This window comes from Aptenodytes forsteri, unplaced genomic scaffold (genome assembly GCF_000699145.1).
Source record: "Aptenodytes forsteri isolate BGI_AS27 unplaced genomic scaffold, ASM69914v1 Scaffold134, whole genome shotgun sequence".
Classification (NCBI taxonomy): domain Eukaryota; kingdom Metazoa; phylum Chordata; class Aves; order Sphenisciformes; family Spheniscidae; genus Aptenodytes; species Aptenodytes forsteri.
The window spans coordinates 258,205-282,325 of record NW_008795694.1 but is presented as its reverse complement, the minus strand read 5'-3'; the positions used below and the strand labels follow the sequence as shown (position 1 = coordinate 282,325).

General features: G+C 44.8%; 1 protein-coding gene across 1 annotated transcript in view; it reads left to right on the top strand.

The window, feature by feature from the left end:
* CDHR1 (cadherin related family member 1) overlaps positions 1–24,121 on the top strand; it is a 52,975-nt gene that overhangs the window by 20,999 nt on the left and 7,855 nt on the right. Inside the window, exons 9-16 of the mRNA XM_009282912.1 lie at positions 1,774–1,852; positions 4,745–4,845; positions 6,625–6,828; positions 10,357–10,509; positions 14,968–15,132; positions 18,763–18,830; positions 21,448–21,676; positions 22,599–22,853. Of these exons, the coding sequence (XP_009281187.1) occupies positions 1,774–1,852; positions 4,745–4,845; positions 6,625–6,828; positions 10,357–10,509; positions 14,968–15,132; positions 18,763–18,830; positions 21,448–21,676; positions 22,599–22,853 (1,254 nt within the window). The remainder of the gene's footprint in view (positions 1–1,773; positions 1,853–4,744; positions 4,846–6,624; positions 6,829–10,356; positions 10,510–14,967; positions 15,133–18,762; positions 18,831–21,447; positions 21,677–22,598; positions 22,854–24,121) is intronic.

Below are 24,121 nucleotides of genomic sequence, written 5' to 3'. Positions count from 1 at the left end.
TTGCAGATGTTTGGGATGAATGATATTATGTATATTGACTTATTCTGCATAGTTACATATAGATCTTGAAATAACTATCAGGTGCACACAGGAGTTAGTGTTTACCATGGAAATGGGAGTCAATAAATGTTAATTACATCCAGCCTGAGCTCATAACTTACACCATTATGATATCGTAATGATGGAAGCACAAATCAGTCCTTCCCAGTGTGGGTTTTGCTATTAGAATGAACTCCACAGAGAGAGATGCACTAGCTGATTTTAGTGTTGTTTACACGTTTGGTGTTAGTTTTGTAAACTTGCTGCTTTTCTCCTTGGTGGAGTTGTCAGGATTTACAAGTACTCTGTCACCTTCAGAGGGACAGCACTGCATTTTGCCCAGTAGGCAGATTTTATTACATCTTCCAGCACAAATGATCATAAATACAGTTCTGTATTTCCAGTTGCTCTAACAGAACCTTGCTCTTGTTTGAAAAATTCACTCGAGGGTTGTTATGAAAATGTTCCGTCTTGCCATTTGTGATTAACTGACAGTTACTTCAACGTTCCCTGGTTTTGCAGCCCCAAACAGTAACGCTTTAGTTCAGAGGCCTAAACTGCACAGCTCTGCCACTTGTGTGAGCATTTTAATGCTGACAGTCATCATCCCTCTGAGTTGATAGGAGTAGTCACACGAGCAAATGGTCTCCAAGTACACGAGTTCTGTACGTATGTACACGGCCACGTTACTTGCGCAGAAAGACAGTGAAGGTTTAAGGACAGTTAAATCACCATGATTTTCATCCCAGTTTTATGCCCTAAATGTTCTGTGGGCTAAGTTGCTTTGTGATCCACTGTTTGCTTTTGCTGCCTGCCTGAACTTAATTAGGTAGGACCAAAGTGACCTGATGACTCCTCAGCAGCTGCCTGTGCCTCAGCACACTGCGTGGCCACGGGGCACGCAGCGACGCCGGGAGCTTACGCAGCAGCTACCAGAGGGCATCTTGGTAGTGACCCAGACTAAACCTTTTGGGTCTCAGATTGGTTACTCCAAATCCTCTGTCCAAGTCTGTGGCTCAAGGTAGGTGTCCCTGGGCACAGCTTCCGATTGCTCCCGCGGCCGGCCAGCCCCCGGGGCTGAGGCACCCCTAACCACGGGGGGTCTGCAGGCGTTTCACACCCGCGCTGTCGGCCCTGCCACAGCAGTGGGCACAGAGCAGCCCCCGGGGAGCAGTGCTGATCCTCCGGCGCTCACCCAAAGCGGAGCTGGAAAAAAGGACAAGAGGGCAGGGCGCTGGGCAAGCTGGCATGCCCCGAGGCTGCGGCAAGCCCTGGCCCTCCTTGGGGCAGCTGAGGCCCACGCACCAAAGCAGGTTGCTCTGCCATCGGCGCAGGCAGTGGCACGGCGCTGGCAGCAGGTTGGCGAGGGCAGGTCGCGCAGCGGCTCCGTAGGGAGCGAGCAGCAGCGGGGGTGTCCCCACTTCGTATGGAGGTACGGTGCATGGGCTGCGACGTACCTGGGAACAACTATAACTTTTGATGTAGGAACAACACAGAGTTGGTCCAAGGAGCAGCATCCAGCTCCTGTTCTGCGAAGCCAAGCACTGATTTTTTTCTGGCTGGGAGTCAGTGGCCCTTGCTGCGTTCCCCATACAGCACAGGCAAAAGTACCCACTCTTCCCCCCACACCTCACTGCAGAAAGACTTACAGAAGTTCAGTTTATCAATACGCAGTTGCAATTTCACTGCTCTTTGATCTCACCGCACAGACTGTGATTTCCCCTTTCTCCCCAGGGCTCTGAGGTCCTTACTGTTGTTGCTCTTGATGGAGACAGAGGAAAGCCTAACGGTATTCATTACTGCATCGTGAACGGTGAGTAGACTTGTCTTGTACGAAATCTGAAGGGCAGTCAAAACTGGTTCTGACATTAAATTAGAATGGGGTAGGCTAGAGTTTAATAAAGCTGAGACAAACTCTCATGAAATAATGCCAGGTACCTCGAGCAACTCCAGGGCCCCGTCTAGTCTAGCAGAGAACAGCCAAGATAGGATTCACTGAGTTTTAGCATCTGCTTCACAGAACTACGCTTGGAGTTGTTAATGTTGCTGATTTGTTAGGCATCAGTAGCCTGCTTGTCATTTCAGAAAGCGTAAAGGGAGATGCATTCACTGCTGCTGAGCATCTCTCTCATTTAATCTAGGAGGTGAGAGAATGCATTGGGAGACCCAGACATGGTATTTAGACGGACATTTTTATTAATATTGTGATTAAAGTGGCTAAACGGTCAAATCTCTGGTTTCTTGAAAGAAATTATATTTACCAGTGAAGAGGCACGGGCTGTACACTGCACTGGAATAAAGTAGATGTTATCAGAAGATTAATGCTTTTCATCAGCTATTCTGAGGGCGTCTGTCACACGTCTTTTAATAGCATAAATGCGAGACTTAGCTGAATTGATGATTCATTAGCTGGTGAAGTCAACAACTAAGCTCAACTGAACTCCAAGCTACAACTTTAGTTTTGTTTGGTTCTCTCTTCCTCCAAAACAAGACTTCCATGGCAAACGGGCTCCCCAACTCCCGGGTGTGAGAGATCCCAAAATTTCCTAAGAGAAGTCTGAGGTGTAGTTGCAGAGCTATGCAGTAAGTTCTTCATTGTGTTACGTGATCTAAACAGCAAGGTCTGGAGAGGACAGAGAGGGTTACAACTGAGGTTTTGCCTTGATGTGGGATGGGACCCATGCTGAGGTTCCTTCTCCTCGATGCAAGCGAATAGATAGAAGAGGGTAAAAGGGAGGTAGAAACATTGAGAAAAAAAGGTTGCAGAAGAGAATAGATGGAAAATGAGAAAAGAAAGGTGGAGAATGAGGAGTAAAAACAAATAAGTGGGATGAAAATATGCTAGACAAGGGAGAAATTGAGTAAGGAGAATAAGCGAAGGCAGATGAACCAGGGGAAATGTCAAAGGGAAACAGGATTAATGGGGAAAGATATTAGATTTCCAAAGTAAATAGCGGAGGACCAAAAAGGTGCTATGGGATAAAAACAGTAAGTGATTAGGAAAGAGTGGAAAACGAAGATGGAAGGGGATGACAGATAAGTAGCATAAAATATGACTAATGGAGAGCAGGCTTTCCTCATGCACATTAACATGGGATTTTGTTAGCATGAAATGGAAAAGAGGGGAAGGGAATATGCTTCCAGTGCATAGAAAGTTTAAGAAATAGATAGGGGAAAAAAATTACAGCAGGTTTCTCCCCCTGCACCTCAGACCCTGGCGTTACTCGTGACAAGCCGTTATTCCAATACCTGCAGGCTGAGTTGTCAAGGGACAACAAAATACTAAGAGCAAATAGGAAATTATTTATTCTTTATAAGAATTTTTTATCCAGGGAGTGTGGGATAATTTTAGAAAATACTCCAATCCTCTGAACGTGCTGTACAAAGGAACACATGTAATGCTACATACTCTGAGTTACCAATTTCCCTGTGATAACTAGACAATAGCGTGAAGTATGGTGGCTTGAAACCACTATTGACTTAAGCTTCTTCTCAGTCAGGATGTACTTTCCAGGCCAATGTATCTTAATAATTGACCATTGTATGAGTTGATATCTGTTCAATGTTGTGTCTAGTGTACTTGAACGAAGTTGCAGTTATTGCAAACCACTATCAGGTGGTTTAAAAATCAGCACTGGAATTGAGTTAGAGAAAAAGAAAAATGACTGGGCTTTCAGGTCATCATCCTTTATTTCGGAAGGCTTGGTCTCCTTCATTGTAAGGGTTTTCCTCTCTTTTCCTTTCAGTGGTAGAAAGCGTAGATAGTGGCCAATACCGTATGTGTGGTAGCATGCAGGGGTGCCCATAGCCCCCTGGCAGAGCAGGGCAGGGCCCCCTGAGGCGCCGTCTGGCCCCCTCCCCAGGCACCAGCCTGCTTTTGGCCGTGACGGCGAGACATGATGAGACGACGCCGCCTCTCTGCAAGCTGGCATTTGCTTCAGCACAAATTCACCAGGTCTCAGGGGATCACGGTCCTGTAACTGATCTTCTGCTCAGATCAATGGAAGTTAGGTCGGGGGCGGCAAAGTCAGCCTGCAGCCCCGTCCTGCCTGTGTGTCAGACTCTGCCTCAATGAAAAAAGCCTGCGTTTTACCCCAGATCCTCCAAAATCCCTTTTTGTTCAGGACAGCCTTGCAAGAGGCTGAGAGTTTTTTAACAACTGGATGTCTAAGGCAAGAAGATGCTTCTCCAGAGATGATGTCTGCAGAAAGAGTGGCTATGTTTCTTTCAGACAGATTGTCAGACTTCTCACCTTAGCTGATATTAGTGAGAGAAATGTTGTTTCTCAGAGACTTAATTATGCATTTGCTAATTAAAATAAGGAATGTCTATTTTTGTCTAAACCAGCATATAAAGAAGACGGCATAATAGAAATGAATACCAAATTTGCACGCCTGGTTGCTGAGGCTTGAAGGGAACCTGACCAGGGTGGGAGGAGGAAAGTGAGGGCAGCTGCCCATACAGGCAGAGCTCCACTGAGCCGTTCCTAGGGGAGGAAACCCTTTTTGGCCCTCATCTGTGTTTTCATCTCACTGTGACCAGGCATAGAAATGCTTCATTTTTGAAAAGCGGCTTCAGATCTACTCACAGATACGGACACACATATGGACAAAGATAAGCTTAATGAAGTGTAGGGTTGATTGCTCATGCTTGTTCAGAAAAAGGAAGTGTGGCATGTAACTAGAGCATCTTGGGTTTATTGCAGGAAGCGAAGGTTCATTCGAAATCAGCAACACAACTGGAGCCATTTCTGTTATAAAAAGCCCAAATCAGCTCAAGAAAGAAGTGTATGAACTAAAAGTTCAGGTATGTTCTGTGGCCACTTGAAGACTGTTGCTCTTAAATGCCATGAGTAGGCATGATTGTCTAAAATAGCTCAATTTATAGCTGACGTCACCTGTTTTAGAAACTACCTCCTATATTTGAGCAGAGTGCCAGAGAGTATAAAAGAGAACAAACTGCTTTTGCTCCTTGGGATATTTAGTATCTCAGATTACTTCTTTCAAATGAAGTCAACTTGTCCTAATTTCATCTCTGAGTCTGGAGAATCAACATCCTTTACAATATGTAGATAACTGTTCTCCGTGTTTTCAGATTTTATTGCTAAACTGGGAATTAATATCTTGTAAACTCTATGTGATGAGATAGGTAACTGTCAAATCTATGACTAGTAATAGGACTGGGGTAGATCATGCAATGTCATGTCAGTATCCACTCCTGAAGCATTGATCAGCCACATACAAATACATGCTAACACCTTGGTAAGCTAACACCTTGATGAGCTAGTATCAGTGTGACAGGCTGCACTATTTTAAGCAGTTTCTAAAGACCAAGAGTATAAAAATTTAGAGTTAAATTGTGAAGACTATATCAGTTTTCTTCAGGCAAATGCATATTACAACCACGAGAGTTTGTCACGGTAAGGACAATATTGTCTGAAGGCAGCTTTGAGGCCTTGCACGCTGCCAGAACTGATGTAGCGTCCCCAAGGGCGCTTGCTTGCTAATGGGCTCAGGCAGCTTGCTGAACCTGGGAGATCATAGAGTTCCCGTTGTCCGAGTCAAACTCAGGCACCATTTCTTCCCCTACTCTCTCTGGTTTACTGCAGTCTGCTAGCACTTCCCAGATACAGGATTAGTTAAGCCCTTGCAAGCTTTTCTGATCTCGAAGTTATACCTGTGGTGACCCAGAGCCCGCGCAGGCTACAAAATCTGCCTGAGAAACCAAAAGAGCGTTGTACTACCCAGCATAGGTAGTGACAGGCGCCTCAGTTACCGGATTAGCATCTTCAGAGAAATTTAGCAGCCTAGTGCCTTTGGGTTTGAGCCCTTTGAGCTAAAAAGCATGTTAGAGACAGCTGTTTTGTTACAAAAACACCAGCCGGAGTTTCTGTCCTGACAGAAGAAACATCTTGGGTTCAGTCCAGTGAATCAGGCTGCATGTTGGCATTGTTGAAACTCAGACAGATTTGATCTTTCAGTTCAGAAAAATGCCGACTAGGTTTGCTTGCCTGTCCAAACTATATCCAGCTTAAATTAAGCTCATCTAGACAGCAAAGCAGAATTGTAAATGAGAGACTAAATCTCAAAAAAAAAAAACCCTGTGTCATTTTTCTTTTTCAAGTGTTTGCCTAAATACCGCAAGTACAGTTTTTCTTGCAGAGTTTTCAAGGCTGCAGTCCTTGCATGCAACATAAAAATCCACTACCTGTAATACCACAGCAAATTTAAAGATTGTCTTCCTTTTCTATTCTGTTAACACTTTAGGCAAGCGATTATCCTGCCTCTATTAGGTTATCTGTCTTTAGAGAACTGTTTTCACCCAGGGTGAGGTGCTAAGCTCATCAAATTAGGAGGAGAATTTTTTTACTGGGGCTTTATTGGGACTGGTTTATTACCATAACCTTCTAATCATCGTAAACTTCAACATGAAATGGACTGAGATTTCTACAGAAATATAAAGCTGTGAATCTTTGTACAAGTTAGTGTGTCAGGGTGATTTGTACGTGCAGAACAATACCTGAACATGGAACTGAGGAAAGAGAGTATGCCCTCGTCATCCTTCTCTCTCTCCTGCCTGCTGCAGGCATCAGAAGTCAGTCAGGAAGATGACATCTCAGTGTACGCTTTTGCCGTGGTGACTATACGGGTGGTCGACCTCAACAACCATCCACCAACGTTCTATGGAGAAAATGGTCCCCAGAACAGATTTGAACTGACCATGTACGAGCATCCCCCAGAGGGTGAAATCTTGAGGGGATTGAAGATTACAGTCAATGATTCAGATCAGGTAAGTGGAAACTATGTGGACTTTCAGTTTTCCCGCCCTATTTTCCCAAAGACTAGCAAGAGCTGTCAGCTGGGGAAACGTCATTTTAGGAACTCAACTATTTCACCTGCATTCTCCAAAAGCCTAGGGCAGACAAAGTAGTTGTAGGGTCCATTACCACAGAGAGTCTGGACCCAGAAGTATACTTAGTGTGTCATATACTGTTATGTCGATGAGAAGGGTGGTCCTAAAGCTGCAGCCCAGTTCTTGTTGCGACGAAAGTTGAACAGTCCTTATGAACTTCCCGAACTACTGGTCACGTTCAGTTGTTGTCAGTGTAATGCCCGAGAATGTACTGCCTTTGGAGATTTACTTAGAGCTTCCAATCACTTTAGTAACTTCAAGTGCAATTGCTGTCTGTATCTTCTCAGGCCCTGCTGGAAACAGTACAGTCCATACCCTTACATTGATTTTATCACAATATATTGTCCTTCTGGCCCTTATGTTACAGCCAGAGTCTGCAGTGCATGCTTTGATAAATCATTCCCACTGGAGTGATATTTTACGTAATCTTAAAAATTATGCCAGAGCCAAACTAACTCTGGCCAGATAAAGGAAAAGGGAAGAAGACTGCATCCATCTCAGCCTGCTATCTGACCTGTGATGCCCGTAAGATACTATGGTGATGGTTGCTATGGGGATCCCTAAGCTAAATACTGTATGAATGGCATCCATCTGAGTTAGCCTGAGGTTAGGTAGTGACAAGAGAAAAGCTTAATGCACCTGAGAACTGTATCACTATTGGAAAGAGTGCGCTTGTATGACTGTGCTCGGTATTGTGCTGTTTTGACTGTATTGTACTCTATCAAAGCCACTAGCTTCTTCCCCCTCCCTCCCGCTGCTCTGCAGCAAGCAGATAAATGACTGCTTTCAAAGCAGTGCTACGTCTATCCTGCTATTGTCACAGGGGATGTTGCTGCAGAAGGAAAGAAACAAGACCCATCTCTTCTATTTAGAGACAAAATATATACGTATCATATGTAGGCTGACAAAATAGTCAGGCTGCAAGTTAGGCTATAAAATAAGCAGAAAACATTGCTAAATACACCGTATAGATTTCTCAAGAAGCTTCTTAGTACAGCGTAAGACATCACTCTAGGGGGGTTGCGTTGCTTTTCTTTTAAGGCATAGAATGAAATGTTTTCCCTTCCGCACAAGAGGACTATATAGGGAAGAAAATTAAACATATGTCTGTTTCTGTCGCAGCGATTAGTGACTCTTTCTTTTGGGGGAGTGGATGGTACCGGTGAGGAGGAGGAAGCCGCGGGCAAGGTCTGTTTTAGGCCTGCAGTTTGATGGAAATGCCATCTTCACTTGCAAGAACATTACGCAGAAATTTCTCCCCCAGCCCTCCTCAACCGACAGACACAGCTTGGGGCTCAGTGCTGTTGTTCTTTCGGTCATTCCTGCGTCCCGTGGCTGTCTGCTTGGAGACATGCAGCAGCATGGCTTGTTCCGAGCAGGTCTGGGTTCAGTGGACATCACGGTCAGAAATCAGCCATTGGAAGGAGGCAGTTCTCTCCCCGCCAATGCCACCGTCCCTCCAGTCATGCACAGCCCCAAGCGCAGAGGACTTCGTATGGTCAGACGGTCCACTTTTTCCCCATCAGCGCTATTTTCCATAGTCCAGCAGCTCTGGCTCTGTGTGTTTGGCTTTACTACCCCGCAAAAGAGAGCCTGTTGTCATCTCTGTAGCTGTGGGGATTTGTACGACCAAATCAACGCAGACCACTGAGTTTGGATCCAAGATCACTCTGGTTCCCTTGGGGGGCTAGTGCTGAATGCTTTTCCTTTTGACATGAGCTAGGGTTGCAGCAAGAACTGCTCATGACAAGTCCTCCAGGGATACAGCTGAAAGTAGAGTTACCCCGTATGGAAGTTATCGTTAGAAATTCTTCATCTCAAGACGCGTGCTAGGGGGAGAACACGGCACCAGCCAGGCAGCGGATCTGGCTGGCTGTCACAATGTAACCGTGACATTGTTTGAGAAATTGATGAACTCGGAGAGTTGGTTAAATGGGCTCAGCTCATCTTCATGCCTCCCAGGTATGAAGGCAGAAATATGAGAATCCCCATTTCAGCTTTTCTCTTCCATGCTCCGGTTTGGTTTAAAAGAATTGGTCCGTCCATCTGGCTCTGGCTCACTCTTCCCAGCTCGCACACAAGTGGTGGTAACCTTCTAGATACTGCTGCTTCCCATGTCCTCTCTGGCTAGAAGGTTTATCTGTATTATCTGTATTTATCTGTATTCTCGGCCCTGGTGAGGCCGCACCTCGAATGCTGTGTTCAGTTTTGGGCCCCTCACTACAAGAAGGACGTTGAGGTGCTGGAGCGTGTCCAGAGAAGGGCAACGAGGCTGGTGAGGGGTCTGGAGCACAAGTCTGATGAGGAGCGGCTGAGGGAACTGGGGTTGTTTAGCCTGGAGAAAAGGAGGCTGAGGGGAGACCTCATCGCTGTCTACAACCACCTGAAAGGAGGCTGTAGCGAGGTGGGGTCGGTCTCTTCTCCCAAGTAACAAGCGATAGGACGAGAGGAAACGGCCTCAAGTTGCGCCAGGGGAGGTTTAGGTTGGACGTGAGGAAAAATGTCTTTACTGAAAGAGTGGTGAAACATTGGAACAGGCTGCCCAGGGAAGTGGTGGAGTCCCCATCCCTGGAGGTATTTAAAAGACGAGTAGATGAGGCACTTAGGGACATGGTTTAGTGGGCATGGTGGTGTTGGGTCGATGGTTGGACTCGATGATTTTAGAGGTCTTTTCCAACCTCAATGATTCTATGATTCTATGATTCTATGTATTATGGGATTTGGCTTCTCACTTCGCCTGGAGCTGTCAAATGTGTGTCATATTTCATCCTGCACAAGCGGAGCTCCTCTCTCCTCCCAAGTCCATCAACTTCCAAAAGGTTTAGTGGCTGTAACTCTGGGCTAGCTTAACCCAGTCAGTGCAAACCGTGGAGTACCACCTCTGTTTGGAAACTGCCTACCTTTGTGGCTCTGCATCATCATCCCAGGCTGTGAACGTTTAGGACGCAGGCTGGGTTTTTGAGGGGTCCACTGTCCTGACTCAGGCAGTTCAGTTGTCTTTCCTCGGCAGGAACCAGGAGGAGGCAGGACTTGCCTGCCGATGTGCACGTGGCGTCATCTCTGTCACCTGCAGTAGCTCACTGTGCGTGGCGCGAAGCCCAAGGCTGCTCGCCACAGCAGTCCCTCTCTTAGCCAGTCCTGCTGCAGGGTTTTTTCATTATGACTGAAAGAACAACCAAGCTTGTCAATCTATTTTAAGAAAAGCTGTGTCCGTCTTGTGACCAGGGCTGGAGGGATTATATAGCTAAGCTTCTTAGCAATCTCTTGCCCAGGGGATGGAGAGCAGAGGGCTCTAAGCAGTAACACTCATTCTATTTTTATACAGCGTGAAGAAACAGGGCCAATCTAGGCTGTAAGAAATGCATCGTTCACTGAAAACAATGCCGTATCTGCTTTCATTCACAGGGAGCCAATGCTAAATTCAACCTCCGTCTTGTTGGACCTGGTGGCATCTTCCGAGTGGTTCCCCAGACTGTCCTGAATGAGGCTCAGGTTACAATAATAGTGGAAAATTCTGCTGCTATTGACTATGAAAAATTCAAGGTGTTAACCTTCAAGGTACTTCTGCTTTCCAGGTCCTCTCTGCCTGTGTATGTGATATGCGTATGATGGCTTATGTATCTGATGGGATTTAGCTTCTTAATCCACCCGGAGCTGTCTGATGCATTGTCAGTGACATTATATTCCATGTAAGGGAAACTCATTTCTGCCCATGGTTCATCAACTTCCAAAGGTTTAATGGATGCATCTGTGGATGAATTTAGTCCAGTCAGTGCAAAACGTTGAGTATTATCTCTCTGGAAACTGCACATGTTGGTGGCTCTGAGTCATTCTAGACTGAACCCTAAGGGTGTTATTTCTGCTCTTACAATGATGAATTCACAGAATGAAATCCTAATTTCTCTGGAGCCAGAACTTTACCTGCTTAGTCCTAAGTAATTTGGTTCATGATCATGCTTTTGAATGTTGGCAGGCTGAAGACCCCAGCTGACTGGCAGATAATTTCCCAAAATTGCTCACTGCCTTTGTCAGAGTGTATCTATCTATATGGCCTTTTGCAGACTGACCTGAGGCTATCTCACCCATGCTCCAAGCCAGCCATACAAGAACCAGCTTTCATCCAGAAGCTGGACCCTTGCATTATCCCCTTCCTTGACGGATTCATCGGCTCATCAACAAGATAATTAAGTAGTCTGGTTTTGTGTCAGCTGCCTCTGAACATGAGTATAGATGGTTCAGTTCTGACTGCAAAGAATGGAGTAGACAATCCCTGTAATCGTTAAAAAAAAAATTGCCAAAACTATCTAGCTGAGTATTAACATACGCTAGTTTTGATTTTGTACAGAAAGTGGCATTTTTAGCACAGTCCAGAAGCCAGCTTCCTGGGTTTTGTTCTCACCCTTGCTACGTGGTTTGCTTTGTGTCCTTAGCAAGTCATTTCAGTGCAGTATGCTTCATGTCTCCTCTTGTAATGTTCCTTAGTCATTTTGAGCTTCATAGGTTATAGATGCTACAAAAATATGAGGCATCATTACTGTATTAAAATGGAAGATTCTGAAAGGGCTATAAAGTGCTACCGAAACTAATTATAATAAGCGCACATTTATCCAGGTTAAACTACCAAAAGACCAGTAAAGAAGTTACACATGGCCTCCTCATGAATACTAATAGAAATCAAAGTAGTTAATGTGATTGCCATGAACACTGAAAGAATTAATTACCAGGAAAAAGGTTATATATTTTTTTAGCTTAAGCAGTTATTCACTTTTTTTTTTTTTTTGGATGAAATTATTTCTACTGGAGAAAGACCATAAGGCTTTGCTAAAAATACAGAGCCTTTGTCTAGATTCCAAATGAAAAAGGTGCAGCTGGATGATATGGTAGTAAAATACTTCATAAAGACCTCATTGCTGTCTTCATTTCCCTGGAAAGTTCAAATCGCTTCCTACCCAGTTTTAATTGCCAATGTAGTCATTCTGGTTAGAATTTTGGATGAAATATATTCTTATTTCTGTACAACATGTATCCCACAGCAGCTTTGAGAAGCTGTTTTCAGGGGGTTTTTTTCTGTAAACAATGATCCCTCTCCTCCGGTTTGTAACTGAACAGTAAAATGCCAGAGAGGAATTAAAGCTAATTTGACTGGGAGGTGCACTGAAAAACTACCTGAAGCAAAGGCTACTAGAGAAAATCTATCTTCCGTTTAAGGGCTGGCTCTTAAATGCAGTTGGTAGTCAGGACCTCCTTTATTTTCAGCTGTCCAAGAGCTGGAGTGGGTTTCCCAAGGTATGGCAGCTATGGTAGTTCGTACCCCTCCAGCCTGGCCTCTTAGATCCCAGGTCCCTCTGCCACAGGGGCCAGATGTTGCTGTCCCACCTTGTCATGAGCTGACACGCTTTGGGGGCCAAACCTCCTGCCTCCACCTCCTTCAGCTTAGCGTACATCCCGCCTTGACAGGAGCCTGGACCTACCCCTCGCATTCTGCAGACACTCACATCTCCTGCAGAACGGGAGCGGATGAGGCTGCAATCATCTTCAGTTGCCAAAATCAAACTCTATTTTAAAAGTTTACCTTTTAAGATTATATCTCAGTTTGCTCTTCTGGCACTGGTACTAATTGTTGATACGTAGTCCTGTGAAGTAACAGTTTGATGCTATTTTTTTCTCTCTCTGCATAAAACAAACAGTCCAGCTCTGCATAAGACATTGCAGGCAAGTAAGCTGACAAAAATCCCTCCCTGAAGGAAGATGTTGTCAGCATGTCAACAGAGCTGGACTACAGCTGCTAAAAGGAGAGGGAATAAAAAATGAATGTGGAAAACAAAGTAAAAATACTAAGCCCTTATAAGGTATTCTAAGATGGGCTGATTCCAGCAGCAAAGATTATTTCACTGCAGATGTTATAATTTAGTTATAGCTCCACGTGCACAGTAAGCAATAAGATTTTCTCTCTCTGCTGCTTTAGGAGCTGAGATTGCTCACGAGCAGGTTTTTGCTGATGTTTGTATGACTGTCCCTTCAAAAATGTCTTTTGCTCTAACACCATCCGAGACTCCCAAACACAAAAGTTAGCACAGAGATGCAGTGACCAAACTCCCCTTTTAGAGCAGATGTGTCCTATAGTAATTACGAGCAATCCTTCGAGACTAATTTCTTCAAGAACCATTTCACTGTTTATTTCCAACCATTATAAATGTTCACACAGTAGGAACAGCTCCGGGAGGTGATACTGAGATAGCCCTTCCCCTGTCTACTCCATCTTCTCCCGCCCCGGCGAGCGGCACGGGAAGGATGTGGTCCCACAGCCCTCGTCTCAGCGAGGCGCTGCACCAACGGAGCGGGAGACGCTGTGGCAGCCCTGCTTCGCCTTCCAAAGCTCAAAGCTCACTTAAGCATTCACCCTCTTTGAAGGAGCTCCTAGGACATACGTCTACTGAGAATTAAAACCCATGCAGCTAGATTTTTCAGCTGAGCCTCTCATATCTCAGTTAAATGCCTGCTCGCTAGTCTATCAGTGGTGTGCTGTCCTCAGTAGGTTTCTAGAGCCCTCCTGCTTTGTGTTAACTAGGTCTCTGCCCAAGCATGAAAACCAAATGGTTGACCAATGGTCATTGTGTTAGTCATTTGGGTTCAGCCCCTACGGAGCCCAAGACTGATGTCCTAGTGCTGATTCTGTGTGATGCAGCCACCCGTCAGGGACCAGACACCTGGGCTGGAGGCTGTGAAGGGCTCGGTGTCTCTCAGTACCTGTTGCTGACGCTGCTCTTTCTTGCGCAGTCGCACACCGCCGGAGCAATAGGCTTGCTGCTGCACCAGCTCAGGCTTCCGACCGACATTCCCCTCATCTACTGAGGAGCAGAGACACAGTAGAAACACTGCTGCTATTTTGTGTTAGACTAAGAGAGAAAACATTTGGTGCTAAGTAGCTGAAGTCCTGTGGAAAAATGCTTGTCTGAGGCTTTGGAGGTGACTCACCGAATACTTGCTGAGGTCTGTTCCCAAGGGGGGGTCTGGGAGCTCCCTGCTGCCTACTGAGAAGTGCCACGCGCCAGACGCCCGGGTTATCCTCTTCCTTCTCTGTGGCGGCTGCTCTTCCCTGCATCAATTAGCTGTGCATTAAGGGGCAATGTGAGAAACCAACTTGCTAACCCAGCAGTGCCATCCCCCAGCTGAGGGCCGAGACAGGCGTGTACTAGTGTTAAGCTCTGCTGACAGCCAGCCAGAGCGTCCGTGCTGCTGGCTTCTCCCCACCCCTGCTCTCGCCGTATGTGGTTGCCTGCCCTTCCAGCTGAGCGGAGTTATGAGAATGTATTATGCCAGCGCTCTCTGTTCCTCCTCAGAGACAGTGAGGCAATTCCAAAGTCCTGGTGGGTATATGATAAAGTCCTAATCAGCACGAGGCAGCGAGGGTAGAGTCCCAAGAAGCCTGGTGGTAGGAGTTCTCACAAACTTTGTGAAATGGGATTCTGCTCTACATGCCTGATCCCTGACCGTCCTGCATTTGGGGGGGTGGGGGTACTGCTGCTTCCAAACATTCCAGGGCACCGGTTCTCTCATCTCTTTACCCTGTTTGGTGCAGTTTATTGCCCTGACCGTTCCTGATGAAGAATTTGTGCTTCCTCTGCAAAGGCTCATGATTCAATTTACGTGATTATTCAAAATTATTCAGTGCTTATGTTTCCCTAAGTTCTAGGAGCTCTCCAGGGGTGGGTGTTTCCTTGCTTCTGCTATGGCTTTTTGAGCTGTGGTGGTTAGTTATGACCAATCACATCTGTCGCGTGACGTCTAATACGTATACGCAGGTTTGAAGTCCTCTTTCCACAGCTTGATTGCCCATTGCAAGCATGCGCAAACAAGCCTGGGCTGCACACTGACCTAGCTCATCATCTCCCTGTTTTTGAGCTGTCTGGTCCAACCAGGCTAAAATGCACCAACGTGCCATCGTTAGTGGAAGGAAGCTCCTTTAAGAGGTAACAATAGCTGCTTTGTAGTAATTTCCTGGTTTTCTCTTCTTAGCTTCTTGCAATAGAGGTGAACACACCGGAGAAATTCAGCTCGACAGCTGACGTAGTGATACGCTTGCTGGATACCAATGACAACATCCCGAAGTTCTCCTCCGGCTACTACATTGCCAGGATCCCCGAGAACTCGCCGGGGGGCTCAAACGTAGTTGCCGTTACAGTAAGTTTCATTCACCTCTGAAGAAATGCTCTCTTTTCTAGGTGTCTTTGGAGACCGTTCAAGTACCTTAAAAATAGTGGACAGAGGCAAGTAGCAAATCTTACTTGCCATTCAGCTTCCAGACTGAACTCCAGCTCCTTTCCAGAATCAACAAAAAAAACCCCACTTCTGCAAAAAATAAAGTTTTAAGCAAACATTTTCAGAACAACAAATTTACTTTGGTTTTTAATTAAGGGCCATCTGCTTTTAAGACAAATCACACGCCTGTGAGTACTAAGAAAGCCCCAGTCAAACCAGCGTCCAGCAGGAAGATTCAGTTATGACTAGGTGGAGTTGGATTTACTGGATTTGCTTGCTTAAGTATGAGTAAAAAGAAAACAAGATGGCTGCGTAGTAGGTATTAGTCTCCTCCTCCTGGGAGGAATCTGGCTGCTAAATGCATAATTAGACAGTTAATGAAGGCAAGAATATAACATTAAAATGGGGAGAGCTGGGAAAGAAAGATCCCTATGTACGTATCTTCTCACAGCGGGAAAAATATGCCTATAGATTTTCCAGTATCTCGTATTTTCATAGAAAGAAAGTCAGGGTATTACACAGGCCCTACGTGCTGGAGAAGCTTTTCCAGCCGCTGGTGCAGTCCTGGTGGGTATATGATAAAGTCCTAATCAGCACGAGGCAGCGAGGGTAGAGTCCCAAGAAGCCTGGTGGTAGGAGTTCTCACAAACTTTGTGAAATGGGATTCTGCTCTACATGCCTGATCCCTGACCGTCCTGCATTTGGGGGGGTGGGGGTACTGCTGCTTCCAAACATTCCAGGGCACCGGTTCTCTCATCTCTTTACCCTGTTTGGTGCAGTTTATTGCCCTGACCGTTCCTGATGAAGAATTTGTGCTTCCTCTGCAAAGGCTCATGATTCAATTTACGTGATTATTCAAAATTATTCAGTGCTTATGTTTCCCTAAGTTCTAGGAGCTCTCCAGGGGTGGGTGTTTCCTTGCTTCTGCTATGGCTTTTTGAGCTGTGGTGGTTAGTTATGACCAATCACATCTGTCGCGTGACGTCTAATACGTATACGCAGGTTTGAAGTCCTCTTTCCACAGCTTGATTGCCCATTGCAAGCATGCGCAAACAAGCCTGGGCTGCACACTGACCTAGCTCATCATCTCCCTGTTTTTGAGCTGTCTGGTCCAACCAGGCTAAAATGCACCAACGTGCCATCGTTAGTGGAAGGAAGCTCCTTTAAGAGGTAACAATAGCTGCTTTGTAGTAATTTCCTGGTTTTCTCTTCTTAGCTTCTTGCAATAGAGGTGAACACACCGGAGAAATTCAGCTCGACAGCTGACGTAGTGATACGCTTGCTGGATACCAATGACAACATCCCGAAGTTCTCCTCCGGCTACTACATTGCCAGGATCCCCGAGAACTCGCCGGGGGGCTCAAACGTAGTTGCCGTTACAGTAAGTTTCATTCACCTCTGAAGAAATGCTCTCTTTTCTAGGTGTCTTTGGAGACCGTTCAAGTACCTTAAAAATAGTGGACAGAGGCAAGTAGCAAATCTTACTTGCCATTCAGCTTCCAGACTGAACTCCAGCTCCTTTCCAGAATCAACAAAAAAAACCCCACTTCTGCAAAAAATAAAGTTTTAAGCAAACATTTTCAGAACAACAAATTTACTTTGGTTTTTAATTAAGGGCCATCTGCTTTTAAGACAAATCACACGCCTGTGAGTACTAAGAAAGCCCCAGTCAAATCAGCGTCCAGCAGGAAGATTCAGTTATGACTAGGTGGAGTTGGATTTACTGGATTTGCTTGCTTAAGTATGAGTAAAAAGAAAACAAGATGGCTGCGTAGTAGGTATTAGTCTCCTCCTCCTGGGAGGAATCTGGCTGCTAAATGCATAATTAGACAGTTAATGAAGGCAAGAATATAACATTAAAATGGGGAGAGCTGGGAAAGAAAGATCCCTATGTACGTATCTTCTCACAGCGGGAAAAATATGCCTATAGATTTTCCAGTATCTCGTATTTTCATAGAAAGAAAGTCAGGGTATTACACAGGCCCTACGTGCTGGAGAAGCTTTTCCAGCCGCTGGTGCGCGCTGTATCTCTCCAGTGCAGCTGCTAGGACTGGAAGCAGATCTCACGTCGCAAAGCCGAGAAAGCTCCTGGCCAGGTGGGGCTCGGCGGGTGACGCGAGTCACCTTGCAGAGGCCTCGCGGGCAAGGGTGATGGCGGCAGGTTGCCGGAGATCTCCAGCACAGGCTGGCTGCAAGTAAGAAAGAAAATTAAATAATCAGAATAATAAAGCGCTGAAGGCAAATTTTAGGGATGGAGGAATGAAAGAAGAAGTGGAACATAAACAATACAGAAAAGGTTATTAGAGGAAGCTAACAGGAAGGCTGTAGCAAACAGAGACTCCCAAACGTCACTCTCTTTGAAGCAAAAGGAATAAAAAATTCTAGGAGGTGGACAGCAAAAAAAGAAGTTTTAAGAAAGTTTGCAAAAGCAACAAAACTAGCTATTCTGAGCCAAGGTGCACAGGACAGCGTAGCTGAGGAGTCCACGTAAAATTCACTGTCATGTGCTGTCAACGCGGTACTTGACCCAGATTCACAGATATACTTGACAAACTGCGATACTCCACGTACTCAGGATGGCAATCCTGGCAGAAGCCCCAGGCGTGCAAATGTTTTAGGGAAAGTTACGCAGTCGTAAAGTAGACTGAGGTCAAAATGATGGGGCGAGAGAATCTGACAAGCTCACGTTAAAGAACTACAGAACACCTACCGGTAGGGCTGCAGGTGTGTTATGTTAACCATGCAGGGACCAAAGACATTGTTCCAGTTTTCAAATATTTAAACAGGATAATGAATGAACCAGCCACTGCCGCCGTGAATTTTGACGGCCAGATACAACGGTGCAATGTAACACCTCCTCAGAGCTATCAGAGAAGCAGGAGCTTACGGAAATAGCTGTTACCAAATCAATAGCCTTCCTAATCCTGAGCTAAGAAAGGAAGCCGACAAGAGTCCAGAACAAAGATATCATCTGGTGTAGCATCTGCATTACTAAAAGTCACACAGGCACAAGAGTGATTAAAATATAAACAAAGCTGAAATATTGTGTATAGATTGAAACATTTGTTATGCATTACTTTAAATCGAATCAATTAAACAAGCAGAGGCTTAAAAAAATACTCTATACAAAGTAAATAATTTTGTCTAGGGGATATACATTAATATTTAACTGATAATTAGGAAGGCTTGAGGGCGGGCAGTTTGTTCGTGTCGTTGAGATTAGCTTCATCTCTGTTAAGGGAAGGATGTGTTAAATGCCAATGGATGGAGCCATCTAGTGGCTTTCTCCCTGCTAGAGCCTCTGGGCCCCAGCCTGGCCAGGAGACGGGCGGCATCTTGGCAGCTTCCCTGGGACAGCCAGTGCCTTTTCCTTGTGTTAGATTTTGCAGTTTTCTAGGTGCACATTTGTTTATGTGATTTTCCCCCTAAAAATGTGATGGCCAAAAGAGGGCAAAGCATTTGGGTTTTTACATGGCCTGTTGTTAAAAGAAAAATGAAACGTTTCTTTTTGCAATTTAGTAAAGGATGACTCTCTTATTTTCTTTTCTTAAGGCTACAGATCCAGATTCAGGGCTTTGGGGAGAAGTCAAGTACTCTATTTATGGAACAGGAGCAGATCTGTAAGTAAAAAAAAAAAAAAGAAAACCACATAACCTCTAAGCAGAGTTTTAAAAGAATTAAAAAAAAAAAAAGGAACAGCTCATTCTTGACCTGCTCATTTCCAAGGACATTTGTGCCATGTTCTTTGTGAGTTCTGTGAAAACAACAACAGAAAAACTAGTGTGATCATTAAACATCTGCTTCATGAACCCATGGAATTTTACTCACAAGCCCCCAAAGAGACATAAGGCAGCTGAAGTACCAATACACAGGATCTGTTCAATCACCATTTGAAAAACACTTCTAAGAGAAAAAGGAGGTTTTGGTCTAGTTGTTGTGAAAAGTCAATTCTGGAGGGAAAAAAAAAAATCCCTTGCTCTTTCCCTTTCCCTTTCCATATAGCTGTACAAATAGTTCAGTTTCAACTCTTGTCAAAATAAATCAGAGAAGACAAGACTTTCAAGAATATAAACTTTAGCTTTGGAGGCCAGCTGCATTGGGTGTTCAAAGCATTTTATATATTTAAACCTCATAGTCCTGCATCAGGGAAGAAGGGAATCTGACGCTTACTTGGTTTTGTAACGATGCCTACCTCCCTCTCCCTGTCTTTGGGGACAGTGCTGGGGTAAGAACATCCTGAAACACTGGTTTCTCCCACGCTGCTTCCATCCCAGCAGTTGCCCTGGCCCGTTGGCTGGGGCTCCCAGCCATGGCTAGCATCACTGGCCATCACAGGTATTGCTGCTGGAACCCGCAGCTCCTGCTGGACATGGTGGGGCTGCAGGGCAGAATATTGGAAATGAATGAGATTTTCAGGCACTCATCCCCAGAATCCGTTTTTCTCTGTACGTTATCCACCTGGAGTTACAGCTGAACACTTCTTGTTAAGGTCAAAGCCATTTAGGAGGCACAATCAAAGCCCCAAATCCAAGATGTTAAGGGTGAACCTCTTCTGTAGCCAGAAGGATACACATATGGGAGCATTTCCAGGATGGATTATTTTGAGCTCTTCACTAAGTCCTTAAGCTAGCTGCTAACTGCATAGAGGCAAGCAGGCAAAGGTCATGGCAAGCAGGCAGACCTCTTAGGTTTAAAATGTAGCAGCTCGTGCAAAGAAGCTTGTGAAGGTTGTTGACAAAGGATTTAGAAAAAACTGTGAGTGCAACTTTATTCTGATGGGAGTTACGGGGACGTTCAGACTCACTGTTCTTATGCTGTCGAATGAGGAAATTAAGATGCGAAGACTTTTTTTTTTTCCTTCTTAAGTACGATTTTTTTTCCCCCCTTTTCCTTGTGCCAGAATGGCATGGCTCTGCAAGGTTGGATTGATTTCCTAGCTCTGGGACCACCAGATCTGCTGAACACACAGTTTGATGCAGATTTGAGAGTTTCAGTTAGAGGCATGATTTTTTCTGTCTCAGGGGTTACATCAGTAGATATGCAGTTGCATTGGCAGAAAAATGAGTTGTACTGGAGTAAGAGGAATAGTGTTAACTGTTGAAGATGAAACCATTATGCTGGTAATCCTACATCCAAGCTGCCAGTGGGAGTGGGGTACACTGCTGTTATCTCTTCACATCTCAGTGCTTCTATTCTTCCACTAAAACGGGGGGTGATGAGAGTCCTCTCTGCATGGTTAGGCTGGGCTGGGTGCTAAGGAGGCACTCAGCACAGGCACCGACTCCTACCAAGAGTTTGCACAGCTCTTTCCACCTCCAGGTCTTGGCTTTCATCATTTTTTTGTTTTTGTATTTAACAGGGTAATGAAAACAATTGAAGATTCTGGATTATTAAGTGCCCCCTTTATAATCACTCTCAATTGCGCTCACAGTTGGAATACACAAAATATTTTGTTATCCTGTACATTAATTAAAGGGTATATAAAACCTTTCATCCGTTAAAAACCCTACTGCTTGGAGCCTACACTGGCAGTCCATTTTAAAAAGACACTGGGTTGGTATCTTCTCTATAAATCCAAGCTTTTGGCTGACACTTTTGACAGTGTCTCAGTAATTACAAATGTGTAGAATTGAACTGGCTACAGATAAATCTGAACACCCACTCCATCCCAGTGCCAGTCTATGGAAAAGTGATTATTTTTGGAGGACATAATTTGCCCTGCACTTTGGGGGATCTGAGGGCAGCTATTTTTCTTACCCATTCTGAGAAGCTAAGAGCTTAAATATGATAGGCAGCACGCTTCCCTTAGCCATTGAGGTGATATCAATCAATCTTAATTTATGCAGGACATGATCTAATACATTGTACTTAGAAAGTGAAAAAAAAAATAGGCAGTTCCTTAATGTTTTAACGCAAAGAAATCACTCCGGGAGAAGGCCATCACACTGAGCATTTACTGAGGACAACGGCTTTAACAGAAAATGCAGCTAAAATGGCTAATGCACAATAGATAGAAAAACACCAGACACTGATAGTTCTCTGGTTTTCAAGCCTAAAGGCACTAGCCAAAAGTAGGTAGAGTGAATGATTTGGAAACATCAGCCAGACAGGAGTTAGGTGAAGAGTACCAATCTTTGGGCACAGCATTTCCATGTTTAGAGTCCACCTTTGCCCCAGGCTGTAAACACACGTTAACTGACCAAAAAACCCCAAGGTCTTTCCATGCTTCTTTTCCAGGTTCCTAATCCACCCATCAACAGGTATAATTTACTCCCAGCCCTGGGCTATATTAGATGCTGAAGTGAACTCAAAGTATAACTTCTACGTGAAGGCAGAGGACACAGATGGGAAATACAGCTTGGCTGAAGTGTTTATCACTGTGCTAGACGTCAATGACCACTCTCCGGAGTTCAACGAAAACATCCAGGAAAAGACGATGATCATCGGGTCACCGGTGAAGATAGAGGTGAGAGTCGACACAGCGTGTCACAAAGCAGAGTGCTTTGGAAAAGCCCCAGCTCTGCTGTTTGTTGCTCAGGGATCATGAGGCATGCCTGAAAGTTGGCTTTTCCTCGGGCTCTATTTTGCACACCCATTTGTATGTAACAAATGGATTAAAGCGTGGAATGATAGTATTTACAGACTGCTGAGAAGGAGAAATGAATTCTACAGGCAAAAGATGAAATTCTGTTACAGTATTTGAACCATCAGCTGGTGGAGGATCCTGGATCATAAGAAGCCCAAATAAGACGAGTGAATGAAAGTACAGTGTTTTGAATACTTAACCTTCCTGCCACGCCTTGGTGCTCAACCACACAACTTCTTTCCCTTCGCTTTGCAGAATTGTATTCATTGCTCCAGTGTGGAACAGGAGGTAAAAAAAACGCACTAACAATTCACAGGCAAAGGAGCAGACCATCCTATGTTACACGTATTTGAATGCATATCGTGAAGCCTGATTACACAACACCTAATGTTAGCAGAATAAATGCCACAGCACAAAAATTAAGGCAGCTATAGTTTATAGTGCGGAGCTAATCCCATTGTTCTCTATTCACTTCACATCTGTCCCCCATGCTGTGTGAGAAACTCCCCAGCAGTGGACCATTTGCATTCTACAGATAGGTTCAGTTTTTCCTCTGATTTTATTTAATCTCAAATAGAAATCGCTTATACAAAAAGAACTCTAGTCCTGCTGTTTTTCACTAGAAAATGTAGCATAGCTGATACCAGAGAAGGGGAAATTGTTTCCAAGACGAAACAAAATCAGCCCAGTCATCTCACAGCATGGACATTGTCGGAAGTGAATGCTCAGAAACCTGTAGGGTTTTGTCTTCAGGCAAAGATACAAACAATAACATCTTTTTTCTTTGCACTTCCCCTACCAGGCTATAGATCAAGATGCAGAAGAACCCAACAACATTGTAGATTATTCCATCATGCAAGCAGATCCAGCCAACGTGTTTGATATAGACCAAAGCACTGGGGAAATCAAGCTGAAATCCTATATCCGTTCCCTGGACATCATCCACAACATCACAAAGAACAAAGACTGCATATGGTCAGTGGTGGTGCAGGCCAAAGACCGGGGCTCCCCGTCCTTCAGTACCACGGCAGTTCTGAAGATCGATATCACAGAGGAGGTAAGCAAACGTTTTAGAAAAATCCGTATGTGAGATGATCCTTGAGGGGCACCAAAGAGTAGTCACTGCTTGCTCCATTTCTGAGACTACTTTAAAGATGCTTCAGGAGTTGAAATCAACAGCCAAAAAGTTGCCAGCCATTGCTTCTCCTTTCTTGCTAGCTCTGTTTTGTTGAGTGTTTCTAGAGCCTTGTGGTGAAGCTGGATTCTACAGCCACAAATGTAAAAGTCACTTTGATCAGAGAAATTGCAAAGGTACAAAGGTAGGAGCATAGTGTGGTTGGGAGATGAGTTTCTTGCATCTGATTGTTAGAGAGAGATGCAAATTAAGGGCTATAGACTCCTGAAAGTAAAGGTGAATCCTGGCTGCTAAATTTCTGATTTTTTTGTTTTCATTCAGGAGAAGAAAACAATCTTTTTCCCCTACAAAAAGTGAGTGGAAAGTAGCTGGGGCCAGAGTGAAATAGATCAGAGCAGTTTTGCAAGTCAACATAAGTGACATAGGAAAACTGAGAAAACTTTATAGAAATGCTTTAAAGTACATAGAATTTTGGATGCGAGTTTAATAATTGCAGTACTGCTAGCAGACGAAACAAGAAAACTCTAAAAGATAGCACACGTAGGTTGTGAGTTTCCTGTTACTCCAACTTCTACATCAACCAAAGAACAAGCAGCGATTTATGGTGGGCAGCTCATGCTTGCATGATTCTTATTTATTGTAACCGCCTTGCCATGCCTTTAAGTAGGTACCAGCAGGGAGGAAATGGGCTTTAAAGTAGATGAGAAACACATCATTAGCCTGACAGTCTCTGGACCACACACATACTGGGCAAAGATGCAAATCTCATCCTACAGACAGCAGCTGGCCTTCCCTTTGGTCAAAATGCACCCACTGCTCTTTTATCTAGTACCATCTTTCTCTGCTTTCTCCATCTTCTCTTACTCCACTGATACTCCTTATCAGGTGCATTTCTATGATGCTTCTTGTATACAGTTCAGAGCCTGCTGGAAGTTAGAAGGTGTCTGCAGAGAAGACTTGTGCTCGTCGGCAAGGTAAACTTAGCCACCAGCAGCACAGGAGTAACTCCCCATCTCCGTTGTCAGCGCCTGCCCCACCAGGACCGCCGGGAGACTCGGGTCTGCCCCAGCAGAGGGGGTGCCTGGCGTGGGGCTGCCTGTTGGGGCTGGCCAGCCCTAGAATCATAGAATCATAGAATCATTGAGGTTGGAAAAGACCTCTAAGATCATCGAGTCCAACCGTCAACCCAA